General features: G+C 43.2%; 1 protein-coding gene across 2 annotated transcripts in view; it reads left to right on the top strand.

Moving 5' to 3' along the window:
* AHCYL2 (adenosylhomocysteinase like 2) overlaps positions 1-26314 on the top strand; it is a 146800-nt gene that overhangs the window by 88440 nt on the left and 32046 nt on the right. The window contains exons 2-4 of one of the 2 annotated variants that reach the window (XM_080931919.1): positions 14280-14388; positions 20715-20858; positions 21306-21406. In XM_080931919.1, coding sequence (XP_080788045.1) covers positions 14280-14388; positions 20715-20858; positions 21306-21406 — 354 coding nt within the window. Of the gene's footprint in view, positions 1-14276; positions 14389-20714; positions 20859-21305; positions 21407-26314 lie in introns of both variants that reach the window. The other variant, XM_080931918.1, reaches the window with a different exon arrangement.

Below are 26314 nucleotides of genomic sequence, written 5' to 3'. Positions count from 1 at the left end.
ATAGTAAAGTTCACAGAGCCCTGGCAGTGTCCAGCTGTCCTTGCTCTTTAAGAACGTTTTGCCAATGTTTGTTTGTTTTAATGCAAGGTCTCATGTAGTACAGATGAACCTCAGACTTCTTACTCTTCATCTTCTGCCTCCTGAGTGTGGGATGCTGATGTGGATCACGATGTCTGGCTCTGCTTTTTGTTTTGTTTTCATTTATCTGTGTGTGTGTGTGTGTGTGTGTGTGTGTGTGTGTGTGTGTGTGTGTGTAAAACATGTGCGGTGGTACTTGTATGGAGGGCAGAGGACAACTTCCGGACTTAGTCCTTTCCTTGCACCATTTGGACTGCAGACATGGAGCTGAGGAGCCCAGCTATGCTGTTTACTTATTAACGTACTCGATCCTCTCAAGTCTTCCCTTTAACAGATGAGTAAATAGGCACAAGGAGAAAAGGTAGTTTGTTCAAGTTACACAGTGAGTGGAGAGCTTCAGTCAGGCAGCCTAATGCTACCCTGCTAAGGGCAATGAAGCTTCCTGTACATATATTAATATTTATTTTAAAGATATAAGGCCTAGAAAGATGGCTCAACAGTTAAAAGCACTTACCACTTTTTCAAGTACCTAGGTTTGGTTCCTGTACCAAGATAGCAGCTTACAACCATCTGTAATTCCAGTTCTAGAGGATCTGATGCCCTCTTCTGGCCTCTGCAGGCACTGGACACATACAGTGCATATACATTTATGCAAGCAAATACTTATGCACATAAAAACTTTTTAAAAGCCAACAATATGTATTATTAGCATGTTTTAACAGATGAGGAAACAAAGGCGTTAAAAGTATTTGGTTTGCCCGAGGAGAGCCCAGTAAGTGTTGGAGCTGACCTAAAGCCTGTTAAGTCTTTACCATGTTGAATCTTCAAAACCTGGGAGGACTGAGAGGTGCGACTCCTCCTGAGTGAGGATGTGAGACAGGAGGGAGGCTCACGCCCTGCTGTTGCACTGCATTGGCTTCAGGCTTGAAGAAGTAACGTTCTGGTCTTACAAGATGCTTGATCTAAGCACCTTACAAAGAAGGAGGTCATTTGTGTCATGGTTTCAGATTTTCATCCGCGGTCATATAACCACTTTGCTTGAGGCTGAACTTCCTTTTTGTTCTCTAGGGCAAACAGGGAGCAAAGAAAGAAGGATCCCAATATCCCTTTAAAAGGTTAATACCTTCCAAGTAGTCCTCACATCCTAAAGCTTCTTCTAATTCCTAATAACACCACAATCTGGTCACCAAATCTTCAACACACCCAAACCATAGCCAGGTATGGGAGGTTTGAGGCCTAACAATTCAAAGCAACCTCATAACTAAGTAGACTGTTTTTGAACCCAGGTGGCTGGAAACGTTAGCCTTTACTAACCAATAGCTATTTTGACTAAGGAATCGTGACTGCATTTTCTTATGGCCTCAGACACGGAGTGGGCCAGAGATACCGAATGTTGGGATAGAATGTTTGGATCTTTCACTATCCACTCTTCTCTCAGTTTATCCCGAGAGTCATCGGGTGATCTGCCCAAGACATAGTAAGTCATAGTAATAATCGTAGAGGATTTTCTAATCCATTGCACCGTGTCTTATGCTTGGAACTTGTAGCACATAGTGACTTTTCTATGTGTGTGCCTTTCTGTCTTTGATCCCCAGAAATCTTAACTTTATGTCTTTTCCACTCTGAGCATGTGCTTGGTCTGACTTTAGGTTATCTGGCAAAGTCTCAGAGGTGCTATCAAGTCACCATTAGGAGGGATACAGCTGGCATCAGGACATTTACTGTTTTGGAGTTAGTATGCTTCCAGAACTAGTATAGTTTGTTGAGCTTGCTAACACCTCACCTGAATGTTGTTGTAGTGTAACCATGTGTTGTCGTATAAGCATGTGTGGTTGCGCCACTCTGTTCTGACTGTGGATGGATCTTTTAGGACACAGTATAATGAAGTGTAGTTATACTGGGATCACTCTTTTGTTTTTAAGATTGGTTGATTGATTGATTTAATGTGAGTACACTATCTAGCTAGCTTCAAACACACCAGAAGAGGGTATCACATCTCACTAAAAATGGTTGGGATCCACCATGTGGTTGCTGGGAATTGAACTCAGGACCTCTGGAAGAGCAGTCAGTGCTTTTAACCACTGAGCCATCTCTCCAGCCCCCTGGGATCAAGTTTCTAACTGGAACATATATACCTGTCTCTTATATCTTACAAAGTTCATGTCAATTAATATACCCTAAGTTCTCAGGTGAAATAGCTATTGTTTTTATTGTAGAGGCAGTACAGAAAGGGGAGTAACATTGCAGCTTTGAAATGAAATGAAGGTTTTAGTTAAAACCTACACTAAGAAAACAAAAGTTATGTACGTTTAGGACGCCAACATGACATACTTTCTTGGGTGTATTGCTAATCCTAGTTTCCTTCAAAGTCATTTGCTTCCAGAGTTTAACACTACCATAATGACTGTTTGCTCAGTCATCATGCGAGGATAGAAACGAGTGTTTGGTAATTGCCGGCCATTGACGTATGTAATTCTAAGGGTCAGGCTCCTCTGCAGCAGTAACACAGACTTTTGACCTTGCTTTTTTCTTAAAGGCCCCATTATTGTTATAGATCACAATGGTTTATAATTGATTTGGATCAAGCAGTGGAGAGTAGATCATACATCCTTGCAGATTTAATATATTTAAGAATCAAATGCCTTCAAAAACCTCATCATGAAATAAGTCAGTAATATTAATCATCATAGATATAAAGATGAGCCAAGTCTTGTAAAGCAGACACAAACGTTTATTTTTAATATATTGACTTATATAAGTTGTCCCTAGAGTGTTAAAAGATAGCCATACAGCACACAGAGTTTTAGAACTTACATTATCATTTCTTAGGCTCCTCCTACAAGCCAGGCACTGTAGTCAAAGAGGAAAGAGCACATGGGTGCGGCAGCTGTGAGGAGGATGGCTAGGCATGGTGCTGAGGCAGGAAGGCACTGGAGGATTTGAGTAAGTGAGGATGGAGGGAGCAAAGGCCTGATGTGGGAAAGGATGCGGCACAGTGATGACATTAGAGGTTAAGGCCTCAGCATGTGCACTCCTCCTAAAGCCTCCACCAGATTGGGAGACAGTTCAGTTTGCATTTATAGATGGGAAGCTGGTGGGACAGTGAGGGTAAGTCAGTGCAGCATCCCACCCAAGGCTGTTCAGGGATGCCACCCATGTGCTCTTGACCTCAGGAAACAGCAGGCACTTCAACTCTGCTCACTAGTCAGTTATTGATAGTCTGCCTTCTCTGGAGTCTTCCAGCAACTCTCCCTAGGTATCGCAGTCCTTCCCTGTGTTCCATACCCGAAGGATTCCTTCTTTTAAACTGTGAAGCCTGTAATCATAATTATAGTATGAGGTTATATGCTTCAGAGAAATGACACTAGTGCTGGGCCAGCAAGATGGCTCACTAGGTAGAGATGTTTCTTGCACAAGCCTGGTGATGTCAGTTCAAAAGCTGTCCTCTGACTTCCATATATGTGCTTTGGCAATGCTCCCCTATACACATATCATGTACATAACAACAATGTTTTACTTCAGGCGGGCCCTCACTATGTAGCCCCAGCTGGCTTGGAACTCACTCTGAAGTAGACCAGGCTGGCCTCACACTCAGATCTGCCTGCCTCTGCCTCCTGAGTGCTAGGATTGTAAACGTGTCACCACGACTAGCAGTAATGTTTTTTTAGGAGTCCCTGGTATTTCAGGTTTATGTTATTGGCCTTCCTATGGTAGGGCCTGAACCTATGGCCTTACACCTGTTGGAGAACTGCTTTACTCCTTAGCAACTCTCAGCCCTTTGTGCTGCTCTTGTTTTATTTACTCTGGCTTCATACTCACTATGTAGCTGAGAATAAATAACCTTGAACTCATTCATGATCATCCTGCCTTCATCTCCTAACACCAGGATTGTGAAATGTACCACTAGATCTGACATCTCCATGGTCTCCTCCTTCTCTTCCTCATCATCTTCTTCCTCTTCCTCTTTTACCTCCTCCCCCTCTTCTTTTTCAAGACAGGACCTCGCTGTGTAGACCAAGTGGTCCAAAAGTCATAGAGATCTGTCTGCCTTTGTCTCCACGCCCTGTGTTCTCAGCCTCTACAGTACTCTTATTGGATAACATCCTCTAGGAATAAACTAAACAGATGTATCTGCTTTGTGGGTGGATGGATAGATAGGTGATAGATAGATAGGTAGATAGATAGATAGATAGATAGATAGATAGATAGATAGATAGATAGATATGTATCAGTCACATTTTTCAAGTTTTAGAAATTCGCAGAAAGGAGGAAGCTTATATGGGGGAACATACTGCAGAAACAACTTTCTAATCAGATGGTTTACACATGAAGGGACCCTGTTTCATCCTGACCCCGGATCTATGAGGGAAAGTCAGCATTGGACTTGAGGCACTTGTCTGAGACTCCTGGGTCTCCAGTACGCCCTCACTGGGACCGGAATTGGGGGGCTGTAGAGGGGACGGGGTGGCGGGCAGTTCTGTCTAGTCTGAAACATTCCAGTCATCATCGCGCTATTTTATAACAACGGCCTTTAGACCCTTCTGTGCCATCCCTCAGGAAGCCAGCAGAGGGAGCTGTGGTCCCAAAACTTTTTTCAGTATTACAAGTTTTAGCTTTGGGGGGGGGGGGAAATTTAACAAAACAAAAAACCAACCCATCTTCCCTGACTTCATGTGAACTCTGAAGCAATAAGAGTTTAACGAGGTAGGTGGTGGTGCCAGCTCCTGGTGGGAGCGGACTGAGCTTCTGTAGTTTCCTGGACTTGAAAGTCATAAGGAACTCTGATTTCAAGGTAACGCCTGTTTACTGTACTGATCCAAATCAGCAGCTCTCAAGAAAGGGGAGTGCCTTCTTGACCTCGATCTTTATTGATCTTGGTATCAGCACTTCCAGTGACGTGTCCTGAGGGGGCGGGAGAAAGTTAACTAGGGGGCCTTACACTCAGAAAAGAAAGCCAGCCTGTTGCTGCAGGAAGTCCGCACAGGAGATGGGCTAGAGTGCCCTGTAGGAACTGCAGCGTGTCCGCTCTGATTTTGAGTAGAGGTTTTGAGGTTGGCTGGTAAGAGATTCGTCAGGCAGTTGGCTCAAGATCTCGATTTGAACAGGAAACTTCTGTGAAAAAGAGATAAGAGCTTCTTTTAACCCCTGACCTGCGGAGTCAGTAGGCCAGTGGTGTTCTCTGGGGTCCTCAGGTAACCCTGGTCTTTGCAAACCAGCTTCCCGTTTTGCTTCAGGACATCCCTTAGCCAAGCCCGCACTATGGAGAAGTGGGATGGTAACGAGGGCACCTCCGCTTTCCACATGCCCGAGTGGATGGTGAGTTCTGCCGCTTTCTCCTGCCACTGCTTCTGCCAGGACAAGGACCTTCTGTATGGAGCCCCTGCTGGGATCTAGGCTGGGGAAACACCACCCTTCTGATTGTCTCCAGTGCCGTGCGTCCCTCCTGTGTTGTAATTACCAGGGACGCCAGGGAAAGGTGGTTAAGAGCAGGTAGCCAGAGTAGCAGCTTCCCAGGGTGGCGGGGACTGACCTGCGCTAGTGCTCTGCAGATGCATTATTTTTTTATTGTTTTGTGTTCTCTTTCAAATTAATGTTAAATTGTACTTCGTGGATATAAATTTTTTAAAAATGGGGAAAGGAAGACACAAAATTAGAACTTATAAAAAATGTTAAATTCTCTAGTATCTGGAAAATTTGAAACATTTCTGCTTTACCTGCCTGTTTTTCCAGTCAGCTTCTCTGAGTATGTGCTGCTACAAGGCAAGAAGTTTCCTTCTCTTCATACAGTTTTCCTAGATGCCATGTTTGCCTGATAAATAGTTTCAGTGAAGTAATCTTAAGTTTGTATTTGTAAGAACTGGCACCTAAACCAGCGCAGTGGAGCACAGTGACCCAGGCCTGCCGTCTCAGCACGTGCAGGGTAGCAGCAGGAAAATCAGGAGTTCAAGCCCAGCCTCAGCCATCCTGGGCTCTAGTTGGTCCTATCTCAAAAACAGTGACAATAAATTATAACTTTTAAAATTCAGTCTTAACTGTTGATTTAAAAACTTTTAATTACATTTAATCATGGGGGGCTCATATGGCACAACACACATGTGAGAGTCAGAGGACACAGGGGTCAGTTCTGCTGGGGGTAAGTCAGGTTTGGCTGATGGTCTCTGCCCGATGATCCATCGCCAGTCCCTTAACTGTTGATTTGAAGAAACTCCTTAGTGTCCTAACTGGGCCCTGTCTATATACTTCCCTGTTAGACACTTATTACACTTTTCTAGTGCATCCTAAGTTCTCTTTAGTGTTTAGAGAGTTAGGGACTTAAATAACTATTAAAATATGAGATTAAATATATACCAGCTCTAACAAAGGCCAGTAGAAAATTCTACCTGTACATTGTGAATGTGAGGCCAACCTGGTCCTATCTCAAAACAAATTTTTGTCATTAAAAAAAAAAGATTTGTTTATTTTACATGTCTGTGTGTGCCCACTTGGCTGTGTGCTCACAACAGGCTTGCAGGTGCCAACTAAGTTCAGATGAGGATGACAGACCCCCAGGAACTCCATGAGTGCTGGAAACTGAACCAGGGCCTCTGAGAGCAGCGGGTACTCTTGACCGCTGAGCAGTCTCTCCAGCCCTCGCTGTCTTAACCGCTGAGCAGTCTCTCTCCAGCCCTCGCTGTCATTTCTGTAGGAGCTGTTGGTGGGGCTTTTTATAATCTTACTTCATGCTCATTTAAAGATGTCGGAGGGAAAGCAGTTGTAGCTGTAAGATGATTTCAAATGCAGTGATTTAGGCTAGTGGAAATGACTCACTTCATTCCTCTGGGTAACTTTTGAACTCTTGATTTGATTTCGTTCTTTGTTTTTGAATCTCTAGCAATAACAGAGAGTAGGAAATTTGGTTTTGTTATAGGAGGGACCACAGAGAGGCACTAAATTGTGTTTCTGAAAAGGAGTACTACAGGAGGACCCTTGTGGACACAGCTGTGCCACTCCAGCAGAACAAGGTTCCTGTCATTTACATTCTGTCAAGGACGGTCCTCATTGTCCCCAGATAGCGTGTGCTCCTGGTCTGCTCCCTTTGCACCTCTGTTTCTGTGGACAGGAAAGCTGTCCTGAGGGACTGTGCTTAAGGCGTGTGACTGAGGGCTTCCTCGCGTGTGGAGGACATTTAAACTGTTTTGATGTATCTCTCTCATTTAGCCTTTATTAAAAAAATAAATAAAATAAAAAACAGAAAAATCTCTTTGTCAAAGTAGCAAAGCCATGAGGATCAGTAGGGAGAGGCTTGTCTTCCGTGAGTTCAGTTGCTATTTTGAGGCTTTTGTTCAGATATGCCCAAGTCGTTAACTTCTGATCTGGTCTGAAGGTGACTCTGATAACTGCTTAGCCAGCAGCTAGCCCTATGCACCTCTAGAGCATTGCCTGTAGATTTTCCGATCTCACCTGCAAGCTGTAGAAGTGCCTTTTAATCTCCAGTAGAAAGCTCTGGAGCCAGATCCAACATGTGGACAAAATGTCAAGAAAGTTTTCACAGTATCTGCCGTACTCTTTCAGTGTATACATTAGCGTAATGAACTCACCAGTGTGGTCAATGGCTCTGCTGCCAGAGGTCACAGAGGCCTCTCACGAGCCTTTTCTGGAGGAGCAGAAAGTAGAATTGTACCTGTCACCCAACGTCCATTGTTAGCAATCACCGGCAAAGGGCGTGTGTGCCCTGAGATTGCTAGAGGGTTTGGGCCATACTCTTCGCTGATATCTCTTGAGCTTTTGTAGGACTATAAGTCAGGACAGAGTATTGGCACCCCCAAGCTCAGTGAATGACAAGGTAGACCTCGCAGGTGACATTCCTGCTGAAACCTCATCTCCTCGGCTGTTTTTAGGTGAAGGAATGTCTTACCTTTATCCGGGCAGTTAAGATGCCGGACTGGAGAACTCATTCTGTAAAGGTTACTGCCATGTTTTATTGGCTCTCCTGTCAGGGAAAGGATCCTGCACTGGACCCATGTAGATCCCAGTAAGTTGTTTTCCTCCTGCCTCTCCTGCAGTGCTTGGTAGTTACGTAAAACCTGGTTGCTTAGCCTTCTTCAGCACAGAGCCAGCTTGCTGCGGTATTCTCTGGGCTAAAAGTAGTCCTTTTTGTAGGTAAAGAATTCATTTAGACTGCTCATTTGGTTTGAAAACTAAATACTCTTTAGAATTATTTGAACTGTCTGCTTGACAATAAAACCTAAACTTTATGCTATCTCTTTTAGGGTTTATTGGCATCTGTGTATTCTAGAATATATTTTTTTTGCCTTAAGAGAATAGAAATATTAATATTTTGGATTTGTGTGTCATTATGTATCCCTTTATGGGTATCCATTGTGTGTCCATTATGTATACAAAACTGTCTTGAACCCTTGCTTTGTCAGGGCATGTTTACGTTTGCTGCTGTGTGTATAGGTACTGGAAGAGAACTTAGCTGTTGTTTCTTGCACTGGCTGCCTCTTCTTTAGACAAAGCCTCACTGACCTGGAAGTCACCAAGTAAGCGAGGATTGTCTTTGCCTCTCAAGTGCTGGGATTAAAAACTTGGGCCACCAAGATGGCTCTCTTTAAATGAATCCTGGAGACTGAATTGAAATCAAACTTAGGCAAGAATATTTACCTATAACACCAGAGGCTCTAAGTTCAGTTCCCAGCATCACTACGTAAATAATAACAAAAGCACCTTGCTTGTTGTCAAATTAAGATAATAATGCCTACTTCTTAGATTATTACACACAGCCCAGCAAAGTGGCTCAGTAAGTAAAGATGCTTACTGTCAAGGTGATAGGCCTCAGTGTAATCCTCAGAAACCACATAGAAGGAGAGAACTGGCTCCCACACGCTGTCCTCTGACCACCCCCTGCCCCCACATGAAATACATATAATAGAAAAAATCTTTTAAAAGATACTTTTATACACTGATGGAAGTAACGTGGGCATGTGATACACATTAGCACGCCTCCTTCGGAGAAGTCAGAGAACACTGTACAATATGATCTTTCCCCTGGAAAGGAAGATTAGCTTTGCAAAACAAGCTATCATTTTGGCCTTTCTTGTGCTCAACAAGCAGTTTTTTCTCTCCTCCCCTCTCCCCTCCTTTCTTCCCCTTCCTTCTCTTCTATTCTTTTTCTTGTTCTCTTCTCACCATGAAATCATATTCCCACCCAAATCTGTAGCAGGCATCTAGTGTAGCATCCCTTGGGTTCCTTTCAGAAATCAGAATCAATAAGACAGTTTTGCTTCTATTTGGTTGAACCTTTATTTGGCATATGTAAGGTCACTGTGATTCTGGAAACTCTGATAAATCCTCCCTTGTGATCACACCTTCCAGGAGACCTTTTTTTTTTTTTTTAATTTTGTGTGTGAGGACTGTGTGTGTGTGGTGTGTACATGTGTGTGCACACAGGAATGTTTGGGTGTATATACTCAGCATGCGTGCGTGCATATGCACACCCACTGTGTGTACAAACTAGAGGAGGATGTTGGATAACATCTATTGCGGTCTGCCTTATTGCTTTAAGACAGGATCTCTCACTGACCCAAAGCTTGGAAGCTCACCATTTCTGCTGGTCTGGCTGTCCAGTGAGCTTCCAGGCTCTGACTCCACACCAAAATGCTGGGGTAATAGTGCCTAGCATTTCATGTCGGTACTGAGGATTCCATCTTATGTCCCCATGTTGGTAGAACAAGTGCTCTTACCCCACAGAACCATCTTCCCTAACCCCAAAACAGGCTTTTTCTTTTCTCTCCTTTTTCTTTTTTTTTTTTAAGTAAAAAGTAAATGGGATCAGTCAATACTAAAAAAAGTTTCAGTCTTGAGATAAAACTAGATACTGAATGTAAAAACCTGTATAGGAAATATGCTAACTCAGTCACGGCGGTCCATTTGGAAAACTGAGGCCAGCCTGAGCTACATTGTGAGCCTCTGTATCTAAATAAATATACAAATGTATTTTAAGGAAATAATTGAGAGTTTAAAGAGTGAGAAAGTTGATTTTCTTGGTGCTAGAGCAGAATCTAGTGTCCCCCGCCTGGCTGACCCAGGGCAGAGTGTGGCATGGGGCTTCCTGACCATTTGACATCATCCATGGTTTTCTCCTCCTCATTGTTTTCAGTGGCTCTGTAGTTAATTTTTTTCTAATGAGGTGAGGTTAACTAAAAATCATCTGACATAGGAAAGGAGGAGGTAAAGTTAAAAGGGAACCTAATTAGCAAGCTAATTATATTAGGAGAAAGTGCACTCGTTGTATAAATAAGCCATTGATGTATGCATGTATGTTGGGACTTATCTAGGGACTTGTTAAGGTTTAGGGGTCAGAGGAGCCATGTAATGATATGTTAGGAAAAAATAATAAAGCAAAATATCCAGGGTTAGGAGTGGCGGATGAGCCGCTAACAGAGCTGCCTTATTAAATCTGTTGTACGGCTGAAAGGGTTGTTGGAGCAGCTTCGGAGATAGCCACCTCCCTCAAAAGGGAAAAAAATAGAAGCAAGCAGGAACCAGAGCCAACAGAACTGCTGATGAGGAAAGTTTAAAAGCCTTACCACAAGGGTCCTTGGACCAAAGAGGTGGCCTACTGCCGGCAATGTCACTGTCCACTGGCCGGCAGCGTCACTATGCTGAGCAGCAAGAAGAAATACATTGTCAATAGCAGCTCTGGGATTAAAGCCCAGGTGAGGCTAAGCTCCTGTTTGCCAGTGTCCTTGTGGCGGCCATTACCATGCAAGGCAAGCTACTTCTACCCTCCTTCCTCTCCTGTCCAGCCTTCAGCCTTCCCTCTGGCATGTGGCGAGCTACCCATTTCTACCAGCTTCTTTCTTCCCTTGCCGTGGTGTTAGGCAGTGCTGCAGTGGAAGAGGAGGGGTGCCTGCAAGAACTGTGGTTTCTGACAAGGTAGGAAAGTTAGGTAAATCTTGGTAGATTCTGCCAAGGTGCCGAAACTAGCTAGACAGATCGTTGTTCTATAGAACGGATGTGTGAGTGAGCAATGTAATGGTACTGGTGCCCCACATAACTCATGTTTGGTTATCGGTGAAAAGTAAACACTTTTTATTGGGAAATTGTATAACTTACTATATTAAGTGGCTTCTCATTAATATTCTTGTATATTAAAAAGATGAAGGGGGCTTGAATTGTGAGAGCTTAAGAGCCTGTTTCCTTAGAAAGGACTGAGATCAGTGACGGGATTCTGGCAGCTGAAAGATTATAGGACAAGGAACTCAGCCTCATGCACGACACTACCTTGGGATGACAGTACAGCTGGGTTTCTGCGTGACAGTGTTACTACACTGAGTGGGGGCAACTCAGAAGGGGTGACTGGTGCCCTCTAGCGGTCAATGTGTACACATGCCTGTCTGTGTGCACACAGTGTGTATGATTGGCATAGGGAGACGGTGTTGCATGTCTGAGGTGAGATTTGTCTTTTAAGCCCCCCACCCCTTTTTTAAAAAAAGGCGAGCTCTTCTGAAGATACGGCTTTATTGTGGTCTTTGCGAAAGTGTTAATTCCCTTTCCTTGATGGGCCTCTGGAAAAGAATGAAGGCATGTGGCCATTTTGAACCACGTCAGTGACCTGAATGTCAGCATTTGCACCTGAGTTCTGTGCACCTTCTACCTTTCCCTTGCCTGTTATATCAACCCTTCAAATGACTTCATGCAGACTTAATGCTTGCTATGCTTATTAACATGCCCTCAAACACAGATGAAGAGAATAAACTCCTCTAGGGTCCTCGTTCAGCACATGATTGGGTGCGTAGGATATGGCAGGTACCCATCTGTGTCCGAGAACGGAAGGGTTAACTAAAAGTCAGGCCACATGGAGCCTGTGATTTATAGAAAGTACAGAAATGAAGACATGATGTCAAATGCTGTGCTAGAAGCACACAGATTCACGGCCTCCTGTTGGGGTACATAGAAAAGGCACTTTATCCTTTTTGTAGTAAATCGGTACCTTAGCAAAATAATCAGACTTGTCACTTTTTATTCTGCAATGAGCTTCTAATCCAATGAATAGCCTCGTTACTAAAAGCAATGTGTGAGCTCTGAAGCACTGTGCAGGCTTTATGTTGTTGTTGTTGTTGTTGTTGTTGTTGTTGTTGTTGTTGTTACAGCTGTGGAAATCCTATGAATCCCCTGAGGCATGAGTGCTAAGCTTTCATTTCGGCATTAGTCCCCTTGTCTCAGTGCTCAGTGACTCAAAAGTTACCTCTTAGTGCAGGAGGGGCAGCCACTGATTCCAATCTGACCTCAAGCCCTGGAGGATCCACCTGCCTATCATTAAAGGTAGAATCAGTTGTCAGATCTTCGATTCTTTTCTGTAAAATTTGTCTACACCACTGATCCTCTAACCAACTGTGTAAATGCTTGGTTAGGAGAAACTTAATAATAGAATAAGAGGTGGGAGGTTTGGTCATAAAGCACCAGCAGCAACCTTCAGCTGTAGGACACACAGGTGAGGTTAACAGTCACTATCAGATACAGCTGTCACCTGCGGTGTGGTCTGACTATGCGTCATCCAGTCCTTTACTCCTTCCCCTCTGTAGTCATGGCTAGAAATCAAGCATTTGGCTTTTTAAAAGTGTTTTATATTAAAAATTAAAAAATAGTTTTTTTTACTAGTATCTAAAAAGCTAACACATTTTAGAAAAGAGTAAGCAAATTAAAATGGTTACCTGCTAAGAGCTGTGATGGAAGTGCTTTTATTTTGTTGTTCTTTTTTTTAAAAGTTGTATTTATTTATTATATATGAGTACATTGTAGCTGTCTTCAGACACACCAGAAGAGGGCATTAGATCCTCATTACAGATGGTTGTGAGCCACCATGTGGTTGTTGGGAATTGAACTCAGGACCTCTGGAAGAGCAGCCAGTGAGCCATCTCTCCAGCCCTATTTTGTTATTCTTATGGGAAAACTATATTCACAAGATCATCTTGACCAACATCACAAAGCACGAATGGCATAGCCAAGATTTCTGTGAAGTGTAGAGTATTCTGTCTGAGGGAAAAACCTTCCTTAAAATTAGCTCACCACACTGAGAAGCTCACAGCTCCTGGCAAGGGTCTTTTCCTCATCTAGACATTTGGGTGTACCAGGAATTGTAGAGATTTCTTTCTCCAGCTTGCGTTATTAGAAACAATAGAAAGTGTTTCTGAATATGACTTACCTTCTTAAAAGTTTAATTTAATCTTAATACTGCTGTCTGTGTCACAGTTATAATGTACAGAGTATATAGTCATTGGTAAAAGTTGGTGAAGATCAATAATTATTCTTTCCTAAAAAAAGGTTTTTGTTTGTTTGTTTTGTTGCTTTTGGAGACAAGGGTTTTTCCAGGGAAAGCTTTGAACCCATTGTGTTCTTCGATGGCCTCCTGAGTTCTGGGCTTCCAGGGATCTACCACCACCCTCAGTCCCAAGGTTGAGTTCCATCTTCCCATGCCAGGGCTTTTTTGCATGCTACTTCAACTGTATTCCTGACTTTCTGAGGGGAAAGAGAGGACAGAGTCTCAGTTTAAATTCCCTAAGTTGTAGAACAGGACTTTAAAGTTCAGAGTCTCTATCTCCAGAGTGCTGGGATTACAGGGTGTGTCACCATTCTCAGTTTATGTGGTGCTAGGGACTAGCAAGGGATTTTTAGATCATGCAAGGAAAGCATGCTATTTACTGAGCCACATTCTCAGCCCTAAAGAGTTTCAAACATGAGTTTGTTCAAGCAAATAAACTGCATGCAGGTAATAGTCTCTAATAATGCACACTCAAAATACAAGTGTGTTTTCTTCAAATAAGGTGTTGGTTTGAATGAGAATAGCCCCAAAAGTCTTAGTCAACTGGGAGTGACACTATTTGAGAAGGATTGGGAGGTGTGGCCTTATTGGAGGAAGTGTGTCACTGTGGGTGAACTTCGAGGTTTCAAAACTCCATGCCACGCCTGTTCCTTTCTTTATTTAGGCAGATAAATCCAGATGTAGCTCTCAGTTAATACTCCAGTGCCTACCTGCATGCTGCCATGCTCCCCAGTATGATAATGAACTAAACCTGAAACTGAAAGCAAGCCCCCAGTTAAATGCTTTCTTTTATAAGAGTTGCCTTGGTCATGGTGTCTCCTCATCCCAACAGAGCAGTAAGTAAGCTATATAACTAGAGTTCTTTTCTTTCTATAATGAGGGTTCTTTTTCTTAGCAGATTCAGTTTGCTGACCAGAAGCAGGAATTCAACAAACGTCCCACCAAAATTGGACGTCGCTCTTTGTCTCGTTCCATCTCTCAGTCTTCTACTGACAGCTACAGCTCAGGTGAGTGCCGCAGACCCACCTGTCGAAGTTAGCTGGTATCTGCAGCAGACCCTCCATCTACCCAAGACCAATCATTCCTGGTAAATAGCCTTGAAAATATAATTTTAATTAAAATTTAAAGCAAAATTTTGGACAGAATCTCTGTATTTCTTGGGACCTCAGAGTAGAGTTTATTGAGGCCCCAGTTTCTGACAGAAGCAGGAAAGGATGAGCAAGGAAATTGAGCTCTTTGATTTTCCTCAGGAGCATGTAGTTCACCAACAGCCTCCACTCAATGACATGTTCAAAAACATTCATTTTCTCCCATTCTTTAAGGGTCTTGTTCCTCTAGATGGTACTTACAAAGTAAGTACCAGGACTAGGTCCCATCCCATAGGTCTAACTTCCTTTGCAGTGAAGGTGAGCACAGGGTCTCACCTCCCTTATGTAGTACAGGTCCCTATGTAGTTAAAGATGATTTTGAAGTTTTAATTCTCTTTAATCACCCCCCCAAAACAAGATGCTGTAGTTATTTGAAGTAAATAGGTGCTTTGCCTTCTCCTCAAAGCTGTGATACAGAATTACTCCTTCCTTCCGTACAGGGCTGACTTACCATTTAGTGTCAGATGAGCATTGCAGTAAACAGGAGGGCCCACCCAGTCTGAGTCTGGTCTCATGTGAGGCTACTGTACTTTGTTCTTCCGTGAGAAGGCGGTGGGGAGCCAGGAGTCTGTCCTGCTTATTACTTATGACTCAATGCTGTAGTAACATAACATCCAGTAGAAAGCTTTCTTTGTTTTTCCAGACAAGGTTTCTCTGTGAAACGCACTCTGTAGAGTAGACCAGGCTGGCCTTGAACTCTTAGAGATTTGCCCATCTCTGCCATCCGAGTGCAGGGGTTACAGGTGTGCAACACCACAGCCTGCTGCAGAACCTTTATCATGACTAAACTGTATTTATCTTCCACGTACCTAGGAAAGGAATTCTTACTGTGCGCAGTTAATGAATGATTGGCTGGGAAGCATAGATTTTCAGTTGGGTAGGTTGTTATTACATAATATTTACATTTCTGCGTTTATTTTCCATCCACAGTAATTGGAAATGAGGAACACTGTGTGATATTAATGTCTATGGTTTTTATCTAAAGATGGGGAAACTGATTCTCATTTTATTCTACTGAAGTAACTGTGTTGAAAATTCATGAACTGGTTGATTTAACTCTGGAAGCCATGATGTGAAAATGAATTATCGAATAGTCTATAACAGTTTAAGATATGTGTTTGGCATGTTTCTAAAGATCAGTACTAAATAATAACCATTGAATATTTTAACTCAAACCCAACCTTTTCCTGCACAACCAGAGCCATACATCTGTGTTCTTGAGACCAGTGCCACCTTCCCACCCAAGCACCTCCTGTAGAGAGGTCACTTTATAATACTGTAGACCGAGTCAAATGTGAGCGATCCCTGGCTTCCAAGGAGGCCTGCAGTGCTTGTGTATAGCTCATTGATTAATGCTACTAACTGGTACTGAGAAATTTGGACCTTGTAGGTTGAATTATATGAAATTGCCGTCTGTGCTAGCTAAATTTATGTCAGTTTGACACAGGCTAGAATCATCAGAGGAGGGAACGACAGCTGAGAAAATGTCTCCATAAGATCCCACTGTAGACAAATCTGTAGGACATTGTTTTGAGCAATGATGGATGTGAGAGAGCCCAGCCCATTGTGGGTGGGGCCATCCCTGGGCTGGTGGTCATTTGTGTATAAGAGTAAACTGAGCAAAGACATAGGCAGCACCCTTTTATGGCCTCTGCATCTCCTCCTGGCTCCAGGTTCCTGCAGTGATTGGCTTCCTTTGGTGATACACAGGGATGTGGACATGTAAACCAAATAAACCCTTTCCTCTCCAACTTGCTTTTGGCTGTGGTGTTTCATTGTAACCCTAAGATGCTCTTTTTTTTTTTTTTTTTTTTTTTTTTTAATTATCACAGGTTTTCTTAAAGACCCTATACACGCAGATACAAATACGAGTATGTCCTCCATGAGCATGAGAACCTGCTGTCTACCTCAGGCGTGTCTGTATCACGGGTGTGGGTCTTAACACATCAGACGGTATTTGGGTCATACCAGATGCGAATATTTGCTGTGAGATTGAGGAAAACTTTTACAACTCGACCTACATTTCCGCCAATCTTTAGGCCACAATGAGAATATTGTACAAGGAGAGGCTCTCCTGTCAGAGCTAGTGTTACAGCAGCTTATCCAGGAAACAAAGTGTCGCTCTAGTGTAGCCACTGAAGGACAATACTTGGTTCCAGAGCAGAGTAGAGAAGTCCGGTGGGCGTTGGAATAGTCACCGTGAGACTGTGGCATCCATGGCAAATGTGCATCTGGCCTCATAGAGAGACTTAAGTGACAGGGTCACCTGGCTTATCCAGTTATTTATCTCCCAATCAGCTTAAGCCCTTACATAATCTCTAGTATCTAAGCATTTTGCTTGGAATAAAAATTTACCATTTTTATTCCCTATCTTCTTAGGACAGCCTACTAACCTGGGTATGCTCACCTGGATACATTCTACATTATGCTTTCAAAAATATTGTCTATACAGGTAGTATTCACAGTAGTTTCTGGCCTAGTCTCTGGAAAGCATTATTTCCATGAACTCGGTACTTTTCATTTATTTATTGTTAATTTTTTTGAGGCAGTCTCTTGTTATGTATACAAGGCTGGCTTCAAGCTCCAAGAGATCTACCTATCTCTGCTTCCTGGCAGCACTCTTTAATATAAAACTCTTCTCCTAAGCAACAAAACCCATAAAAACAAATGAACAAAATAACCTTTTCTTCACTTTTAGACCAGAATCAGCAATAACGTTTATGAAAATGTTATCTTTACAGTGAGGGAGTTGGTTACAGATGAGAAAGAATGAAGTCTTTTACTTCTCAGATGAAAAAAAATGAAGCACTTTACTTTTAATTAGCACTTAGAAATGCTGAGAGACTCTTAGTTTTTTTCAGATTTTGTTTGTTTGCATTGAGCAGCTGACATAAGTTCTCACACACTTCTGAAGCCTTTCATTAGTCAAACATGGTCCCCACTGTTATTTCCACTAACAACTAAATAGATTGGGCGCAAGGGGGGCCGTCTGACTTTAATTAATTTAATAGAACTAATTCAATCAGAATTCTGACTGCTTCCTAACAAGCTCCCACAGTCTCACAGGTGCTGGAGATAACAGGAAGTCTTTTCTACCTAAAAGACTGAAACATTTCCGGGATTATCTCATTTCCCTGTAAGATTTTGTTAGTGGTAGTTTAGAGAAAGGGTGAGCCTGTGGAGGAGGGTCTACTATACTCACTGTTTTATATTAGGCAATGAGAGTTGGCCATTTAGTAACCACCTCCAGTAGGTAATGGATTTCTTCCTGTTTGAAAGGCAGCTGTGCTCAGCACCACTGCTCCCTGCTAGTGACTGAGCTGCAGAGTGCGCTGATAATTGCAGATATTTTTAGAAGCTTCAAAATGCAGTAGCAGGCAAACGCAAGGCCAGCTTGGGCCACAAAGAGAGTTCCAGGTCACTCTGGACAGCAGAGCATGAATTATCAAAAAAACAAAAGTGGCAAAAATGAGTGCATTCAAAACTAAATAGACGCATTGCCATATTAGCTGAATAAAACTTCTACCATGTTCATGGAGACCCTTCTCTTGGTGTGGCCCGACACTGTCACTGTCATGTCCTACAGCAGTGTAGGAACATGCTGCCTTTTGTACTTACCAACCGTAGCTCTGGAGACAAGACTTCGGGGTGGGAAGCCCTATGGGAGAACAAAGCAGTCCTGACTTCTGTTAAGAAGCCCAATGCACTTGGTGGCACACACACCACCTGCACCTGAAGGCAAAGACAGGCTGAGCTTTGTGAATTTGAGGCCAAGGTAGTCTGCATAGTGAGACTCTGCTTAAAAAGAAAGCAAAATACTAGTTCCCTCATCTTTCGAGTAAGCAGATGATGTAACCGTTTTATTCTTTAAATTGGAAACAAAAAACCAAGACAGAAACGGGAGCCAAGGTGTTGTGTTCCTCATCTTTAATCTCAGCACTTGGGAGACAGAGGCAGGAAAGTCTCTGTTAGTTTAAGGCCAGCCTGGTGTAAGTAGATTGTTCCAGGATAGCCAGGGCTTTGTACAGAGATCCAGTGTGAAAACCAAACAAAATAGAATAAAACAAAGAAGCAGTTAAAATTCAAGTGCTTCTCTTAAAGGAGTATTGCTTTGTTTTGTTTGCTTCTGTTTGCTTTCCTCCCACTCTGGATTCATCCTTGAGAGCTGAAGAGGCTTAGGAAGGGGGACGTATTGTGGGTTAGAGGAAGGGCAGGAAGGGCTCTCTTCTCCACCTTTCTAGTCACTGCTAGTGAACCACTCACGTCCCAACAGCTGGGGTTAAAGGTGTCCACCATCATGCCTGGGCCTGCTGTTTTCTTTCTTTATTTTTCAGACTTTGATGGCTCCTCCTGTGGCCCAAGCTGGCCTTGAACTCCCAATCTTCCTGCTCTGTAACCTGAGTGCATGCTTTGCCATGCTGGTCAGTGTTCGCTACTAGAGGCACAAAACCATCATGGTTCTGGAAAAAAGATTTGAAACATCAAATTATTCTGAATTTAAACTTTTTCCATGAATTTGGATCTGGATTGGGGAAGCTGTTATCATTTTTCTCTCAGCTGATTAGGAGCATGGTCCCCTAAGCCTGTCGTTCCTAAGCTGTATCAGAATATTGACTTACGAAACAGACGATGTCCAGAAAGCTCTTTCTAGCTTTGTTGCCAAAAGCACTCTGAGCTCTCTTACCCTAGGAGAGGAACCAAAAAGGTTTTGTGCAGATTAGTTCCTTGTAAGAACAAAAGTCCTTTGGGGGGTTACTAATTCCTTTGCCTCCCCTAGTACACACATTCATTCCTGGGCCCTCATGTTAGGACTTTGCTCTAAGGCAATTTTCCAGGGAAAGAGAGGTCCTCAAGCCCCTGCTGACCCCACAGTATGCAGTGCTGTGCCTGATTAACTGGGCATGGTCGGACTTGCCTTTTACAGTCTACCCTCAACCCTACCCAGACAGTCCTCTGCTAAGAAATCCCAGAAATGCCTTAATGCTCTAAATGTAAGTAGATCAGAGCCCCAGGCCCAGGGGAACTCTGGCTTTTGCAGCTTTCTCCCCCTAGGAGTAATGGCAGTGCCCACTGCACTGAGAGTGGTAAATATTCTATAGACCATGTTTTATGTCCTCTACTCTCCCCAAACTACCGGGATTAGAAAGAACTGCCCTCTAGTACAAAGATCAAGAAGGAAATAGCTTCAGATCATCTAGCAAATGATTAGCAAATATGAAGACTAAAGACCTCGACTAAGGCTGGGAATTCAGTCTCAGTAACTCTCTGTTGGCCATAATCAAGTGTGGCCCTTTCGCCCTCTAGTGCAGTGGTTCTCACGAGACCCCTTGGGGGCTAAACAACTCTTTCACAGGGCTCACCCGAGACCATCGGAAAGATCAGATATTTACATTGTAATTCATAACAGTTTCAAAATTACAGTTATGAAGTAGCAATGAAATAATGTTATGGTTGGGGTTCTCCACACCACGAGGAACTGTATTAAAGGGCTGCAGCATTAGGAAGGTGGGAACCAGTGCTGAGTGTAGGTAGCTAGTTGATTAGTAGTCACCAGAGCATTGAAGGTGCCAAAAGAGGGTATTTTGCTTCTTTGGGAATCTGAAACACCAAGGACCCCCCTCTTACGGAGACCAGTAAGGAGGATAACATTGAATAGTTCATTGTTGGGGTCTAATTGGGTCTGAAAGAATAGTTCTGTCTCAGCAGAGCCAGTCCTAAGAAGCACAGCTCTGTTATGTCAGACAAACTCCTTTTGTGTAGTTCCTAATTACTTTCCCATGAGTTCCTTGTTTTTTAGGTTTTGTCTGTTCAGTTAGTGTGCTACAGCAAACTATTTCAGGCAGCAGGCAGGGGTGGGGTGGGGAGGGTTAATAACTGGCTGGCTTAGGAACGTTGACTGTGGCTTTGTGGGTTCAATTTCCCTCTACATATTCAAGCATGATACCTCTCTGTGTTCTAAAGGAAAAGTTAGTACTAGAGAGCGAAAGTTAGTGCTAGAGAGAGAAAGCCTTCCGTAGGTGTCTGGCTGGCCCCTCTGGACTGTGGAGAGTACAACTCCATGTCTCATTAAGGAGTGTCCTAGAGGCACTAATTTGGGACATGCTATGACTAGAGACGCCCCACTGGTTTGTAGTTGTGGAAGAAGCCACTCTTTTTCCTGACTGACTTTATCATTTGTGTTCCAGCTGCCTCATACACAGATAGCTCTGACGATGAGACGTCCCCCAGGGACAAGCAGCAAAAGAACTCTAAGGGAAGTAGTGACTTCTGTGTCAAGAACATCAAACAAGCGGAGTTTGGACGCAGAGAAATTGAAATTGCTGAGCAAGGTAAAGAAATGAATGCCATTTCACCTGCCTGTGTCATTTTGTCGTGTTAATACTCCTGGGTCAGCTGGCTTGCCAAACTTCAGTGCAAAACTGAACCACAGTTTTGTTATGAATCTGACATCGGTGTCATTCTGGAGCCTAGGCAGACCTTGGAGACAATTCTCCTGTCTCAGCCTCCCGAGTGCTGCATGCCCACCTCCTGAAGAACCTGAGCTTGGGAAACACTGGGGAGGGAGTGTAGTCTGATAGTTCTGGAGGAAACCCCTGGATAAGGATTGCCATATAGAACTTAAAAGTGGAGAGCATTTGTCTTTGAAGGCCTCTCAGAGAACATCCAGGAACACCATCCAACAGAAGCTGACCGGGGGAACTTAAATGGTAATTTTTTGTTTTTTCTTTCATCGCTTACCCTGTCTGATCTCCTGTGTTTGTATTGGGCCTTTTCAGAGATGCCTGCCTTGATGGCTTTGAGGAAGAGAGCCCAGGGAGAAAAGCCTCTGGCTGGAGCCAAAATCGTGGGCTGTACGCACATCACTGCTCAGACAGCCGTGAGTCCTTTTCCTCTTCCTAACAGTTGATGATTGCACCAGTTACGGAATGCTTGCAGCCTGCCAGCACCAGGCTAACAGTGTTGTCTCATTAATCCACATAATGCTATGTAGGCAGGTATTCCTTTTTCCATTTTGTAAACAAGAAAACTGAGGCCCAGAATGCTTGAGTGCTTTGTCAGGATTGTATAGCCAGGAAGGCACAGGCTGGGCACAAGTATGCAAGTCTCGCCCTGTCTCACATTGCTTCCCCATCACCCTGCCCAGTGTCCTCTCTCTGAAGCTCTATAGTGAGAGCATGGAGTGCTGCCTTCAGCAAATGAGAGAAAATGGATTCAGCCTCAGCACACAGGACTCACTGCGTCATGTCGCCAGAGTCCCCCTGGAAAGCAGACCGTGGCCTGGAGTGGGGAGTTGTCTTATTTCATCCTTTTGTTTTGTTTGAACTGTCTCCACAGTTTGTCTACTTATACAGACCTACAGAAAGGTGCTAACAACTTCTTAGTCACCATGAACCCTATGGGAAGGAAGGGCTATTTCTTCTGCTCTCCCAAGAGCAAGGAAAATCAGGGTAGTCCGGCATGGTACCCTGTCTGAGCAGGACTGGCTACATGCCCCTGCTGTACTACTTCTGAGAAGGGACTAGAATCCCCATGATTGGCTTAGACCAGAGATTCCCAAACTCAGTCCAATTATCTTCTATTGATAAGCAAGGTACTTTCAGTGCCCCTAATTATTCTGAACTAGGATTTAGATACACTATAATCTACATGTTATATGAAATTTAAATTTTTTAATGTAAAATCAGAACTATAATAGGATGAGATAAAAAAGCAATTAATATTAAAACATTTCAATATATAAAAGCTTAAGCAACACTATAATAGAATAGTCTGATATCTATACTAATACAGATGGAAATGTAGAGAGGTTGTCTTATGTGAATGGGTGTTTTACTTGGGAGTGTGTAAGTGTGCTACATGCTATAGTGTCTCCGAGGACCAGAAGAGAGCACTGGGCACTTTAGACTGTGCGTGCTGAGGACCAAACTGCTCTCAACTGCTGAGCCATCTCTGCAGCTCCTGTTTTTTGCTGGTTGGTTGGTTGGTTGGTTGGTTGGTTTATTCGAGGCAGTATCTCATGTAGCTCATACTGGTCTCTTACTTGCTATTGTATCTAAAGCTAGCTTTGAATTTTTGATCCTTCTGCCTCCCGAGTGAATTATAGACATGCACCACTGTGCCTGGCATTATGTCCAGACCATGAGAAAAGCATTTTCAATTGATTTTATGAAAGAAAAAAGCAACTGTTTCCAATTCCTCAACAACCACAGTGAAAAGCCAACATTCTCTCTTCAGTGATAAAAGTGTTTTATTCCTAGAAGGACTGTTGCTGCAACTCTAAAAAATACTCCGTCAGTACTAAAGGTGGAGTTAGTCTCAAGACCAAACAATTTTAAGTTGGGGTTTTCACCCACATGAACTTTCACTGGGAAAAATAAAGTTTATACCAGATCAGCAGCAGTTTTTTTTTTTTTTTTTTTTGCAAGTGCGTCTCCTAATCTTCAGTGTTACAGATTCCTGGCCCTTCCCTCTAATTACAACAGCACCCCCACAATCACTGCGACAAACTAAGTGGCCCCTTAGTTCTCTATGTCTCCTCTTTAAAAATGTAATCAATATAAAGACTGAGGCCTAGAGATGTAGCTTAGTTTGAGGAGTGCTTGCCTAGCACCACAAGATGGGAGTGTAATCCCCACCACCAGTAAATCCAGCCTGGCGGGTGCGCAACTGTGACCCCAGGCCATCCTCCACTACATAGTGAACTAGGTGCTGGCCAGCCTGTGCTATTGGGTTACATAAGAGCCAGCCCCTCTCAAAAGAAACAAGGAGAGAAGAAGGAGGATTCTACTATGACCCCTCTAGTATGTAGTTAATTGTTTCTTAGATAGGTCTTCTACCCTAATTTCATTGCTACTGCTACTAAATTATAATAAAATTAAAGTCAAGGAACTGGAGAGGCATGGTTCAGCAGCAGACCAGAAGACCAGAGTTTGTTTCTCAGCACCCATGTGGGAGAGCTCACAATGGCCTGTTAACTCCAGTTTCAGGGGACCCTCTTCAGGCTTAGCAACAAAGGAATTTACCCTCTGAGCCACCTTGTTTTTAATTTTAGATGGTCTCCTTGTGTATGTAACCTAAATTAGCCTGGAGTGGTCTGTGTATCCCTGGATGAAAATTTTTGAATGCAAGTTCTTACTCTCACTATAGTAGAAAGTTGTGCTGGAATTATTGGACATTCCTTCAGCATTTTTTCCATGCTCAGCCCACAGTTTCCTATTCTTATTTAATGAGTTATAATCTATTATTTTTAATATTTTGATGCTTATTCTATTCTGTTTGGCCAAAAGAAGCCCCAAATGTGGCTTACTTTTAAAAATTGTTTAAATTTCTCCCTCTCTCCCTGTCTCCCTCCCCTCCCTCCCCTTAGCCCGTGCATGTGTTGGAGGGAGGTCTGTGTATGTGTGCATATACGTGTGTGTGCATCTGGAGGCTAGACGTCAACCTCGGTTGTCTTCCTCACTCACATTCCATCTTATTTTTTGAGGCAGACTCCAACTGAATGTAGAGCTCACTGATTTGGCTCGATTAGCTGGCTATGTGGCCAGCAAGCCTCAGGGCCCCTGCTCCATCACCTCCCAGTGCTGGAGTACCGGCACACCCCACTGGGGTCACAGGCACAGTCCCTGTGCCAGCTCTTTGCATGCTGGGCATCCACACTCAGGTCCTCCTCGCACTTTACCTAATGAGATCTCCCTCGGCCACCTTAACACTTGTCTCTGTGTCTCTGTGTGTGCGCATGAATGCCTGTGTGTGCATGCGTGTGGAGGTCATTTTCCTTAATCCTCATCCACTTTGGTTTTTGAAACAGGGTCTCTTCACTAGCCTGGTGCTCTGCAAGGGGTAGCCCATCAACAGGCTGTCAGCAGCCTTTCCCCTTTAGTTTTGTTTTACATGAAGGCTCTGGAGGTCAAACTCTGGTCCTTGTGCTTGCAAGGCAAGCTCTTTACTGACTGGGCCATGCCCCAGCCTTTCTGTCTCCTTTCTCTTCATTCCTTGAGTACTTCCTTGCTTCTGGTACATGATGATCCACCTTACCTTCTCCTCCCTGTCCACGCCTCGGAATTCGACCTTTTTAAAGGAACTCACAAGGGCTGCTTTCAGTGGATATTGGCACTACTCAGCTATTGTTCCTGGATCCTCTCTCGTTAACTTTGGAAAATGACTGTTCACTAACTTAAATGGATTTGTTTTGCCCTGTTCTTTCCATCTTTGCTTTTGGGAACTTCAGTGATCTGTGTTAGATAATTTGGTAATATCCCATTCATCTGTGGTCTGTTCTGTTTGTATATTTGGTTGGTTGGTTTTCCTATGTTCCTTTTCTCTTTGTGTTTTAGTTTGTAATTTTTATCCTGCTAATTTTAAGTTAACTGACTCTGCCCTTGAAAACGCCCAGTCTGGAAAGACTGTAGAGGCTCCCAGAGCCCTAATGTTTTCATAGTGTGTGTGTCAGCTTGTTTCTGGTGCTGTATCTGACTTGTTTTTATAGTTTCCATCTCTCTGTTAACTTCTGTTTGTGAATACTGTTATTTTTTTAATTAACATAAACATCTGTTGTTTTGGTTTGTTTGTTTGTTTGTTTTTTTCTTACAACTTTATTTTAACAAAGAAAGATACATGTACAGACTTTAAAAAGTATTTTTGGCATAAAACTATATGAATATATTATTGTCAGTACTTGATTTTTTTAAAGATTTGATAGTACGCATTGAAATCTTACTAGTTACCATAAGCATAAAGTACATGTAAAACAAAATGTAACATAGAAATAGTCAAATAAACATCTGTTATTAATGGTAGTTTTTATTTGTTTTGCTTTTTGAAACAGCCTCACTTAAACCAAGCTGCCTTTGAATTTGAACTCACCTCATAGCTAAGGATGACCTTGAGCGTCTAGTTCCTTTTCCCCTTGAGTGGGATTAGTGCCACCACACCTAACTTACATATAGCTAAGGATCAAATCCAGTGCTTCAAGCATGCTAGGCAAATGAACTCCCAACTTTTGTTCCCACATCTTGAAAAGCTCTGATGAGTTTTTCATTTCCATCGAGTCATGAACTGCCTGGAATTTCAGCTGGGTGAGCGTTAAGCTTCACATTTCTTCAGGAGTGGGCTAAAGATTATAGGTTACTCAGACTGATTATAGGCTTCTGAAGGGCTTTCCCTGGTGTTTTCTGCTTCGACCTCAGCTTTCGGCTACTTGAACACCAGTGTGCCACAGAGGGGTCTCTTCAGGGGTCTGCCCTACCTGTAGCCACAGGCTGCTGCTTTGTGGTGGGGTAACCTTGGTGAGGGTGAGTGATAGCCTTGAATCTTCTGGTCAGTCGGTGCTGAGCAGGCATCTGTGAGGAGGGCTTTCCTCGTGTTCCCGGTGCTTCCTGTAGCAGCCAAACTTTTCTTCTAGTTGGTAGGTCTGACAGAAGATATTTTCTTGTCTTCTGTGGAGAAAGAGAAGTAATCGATCTTTAGTATTATAGATAGTGAGTGACCCACCCTAGGCCTCAGGATGGTCCTGCAGATCAGTTTTGCTTTCCTCTCACCCCATGACTTCTAAACTGTTAAGGCTGTTGCTTCCTGTGAAAGAGACTAGTATATTGGCAGTCAGCTACCTGACTCCTAGCCTTTCTTGTGAGTACTGGGCAGGTACTCCTGGAAAGGACCTTGCCCGAGAGTATGAAAGCTTGTGTCTAGTTAGAGCAACACAAAATTCCAAATTACACACTTTTCATTCTACATTTAGCCTTTAACTTAAATTGTAGCAATTTTTTTTTAACTTTTGTATATGCAA

This window comes from Micromys minutus (assembly GCF_963924665.1).
Source record: "Micromys minutus genome assembly, chromosome: 18".
Taxonomy (NCBI): Eukaryota; Metazoa; Chordata; class Mammalia; order Rodentia; family Muridae; genus Micromys; species Micromys minutus.
This window is presented reverse-complemented; position numbering and strand designations above follow the sequence as displayed.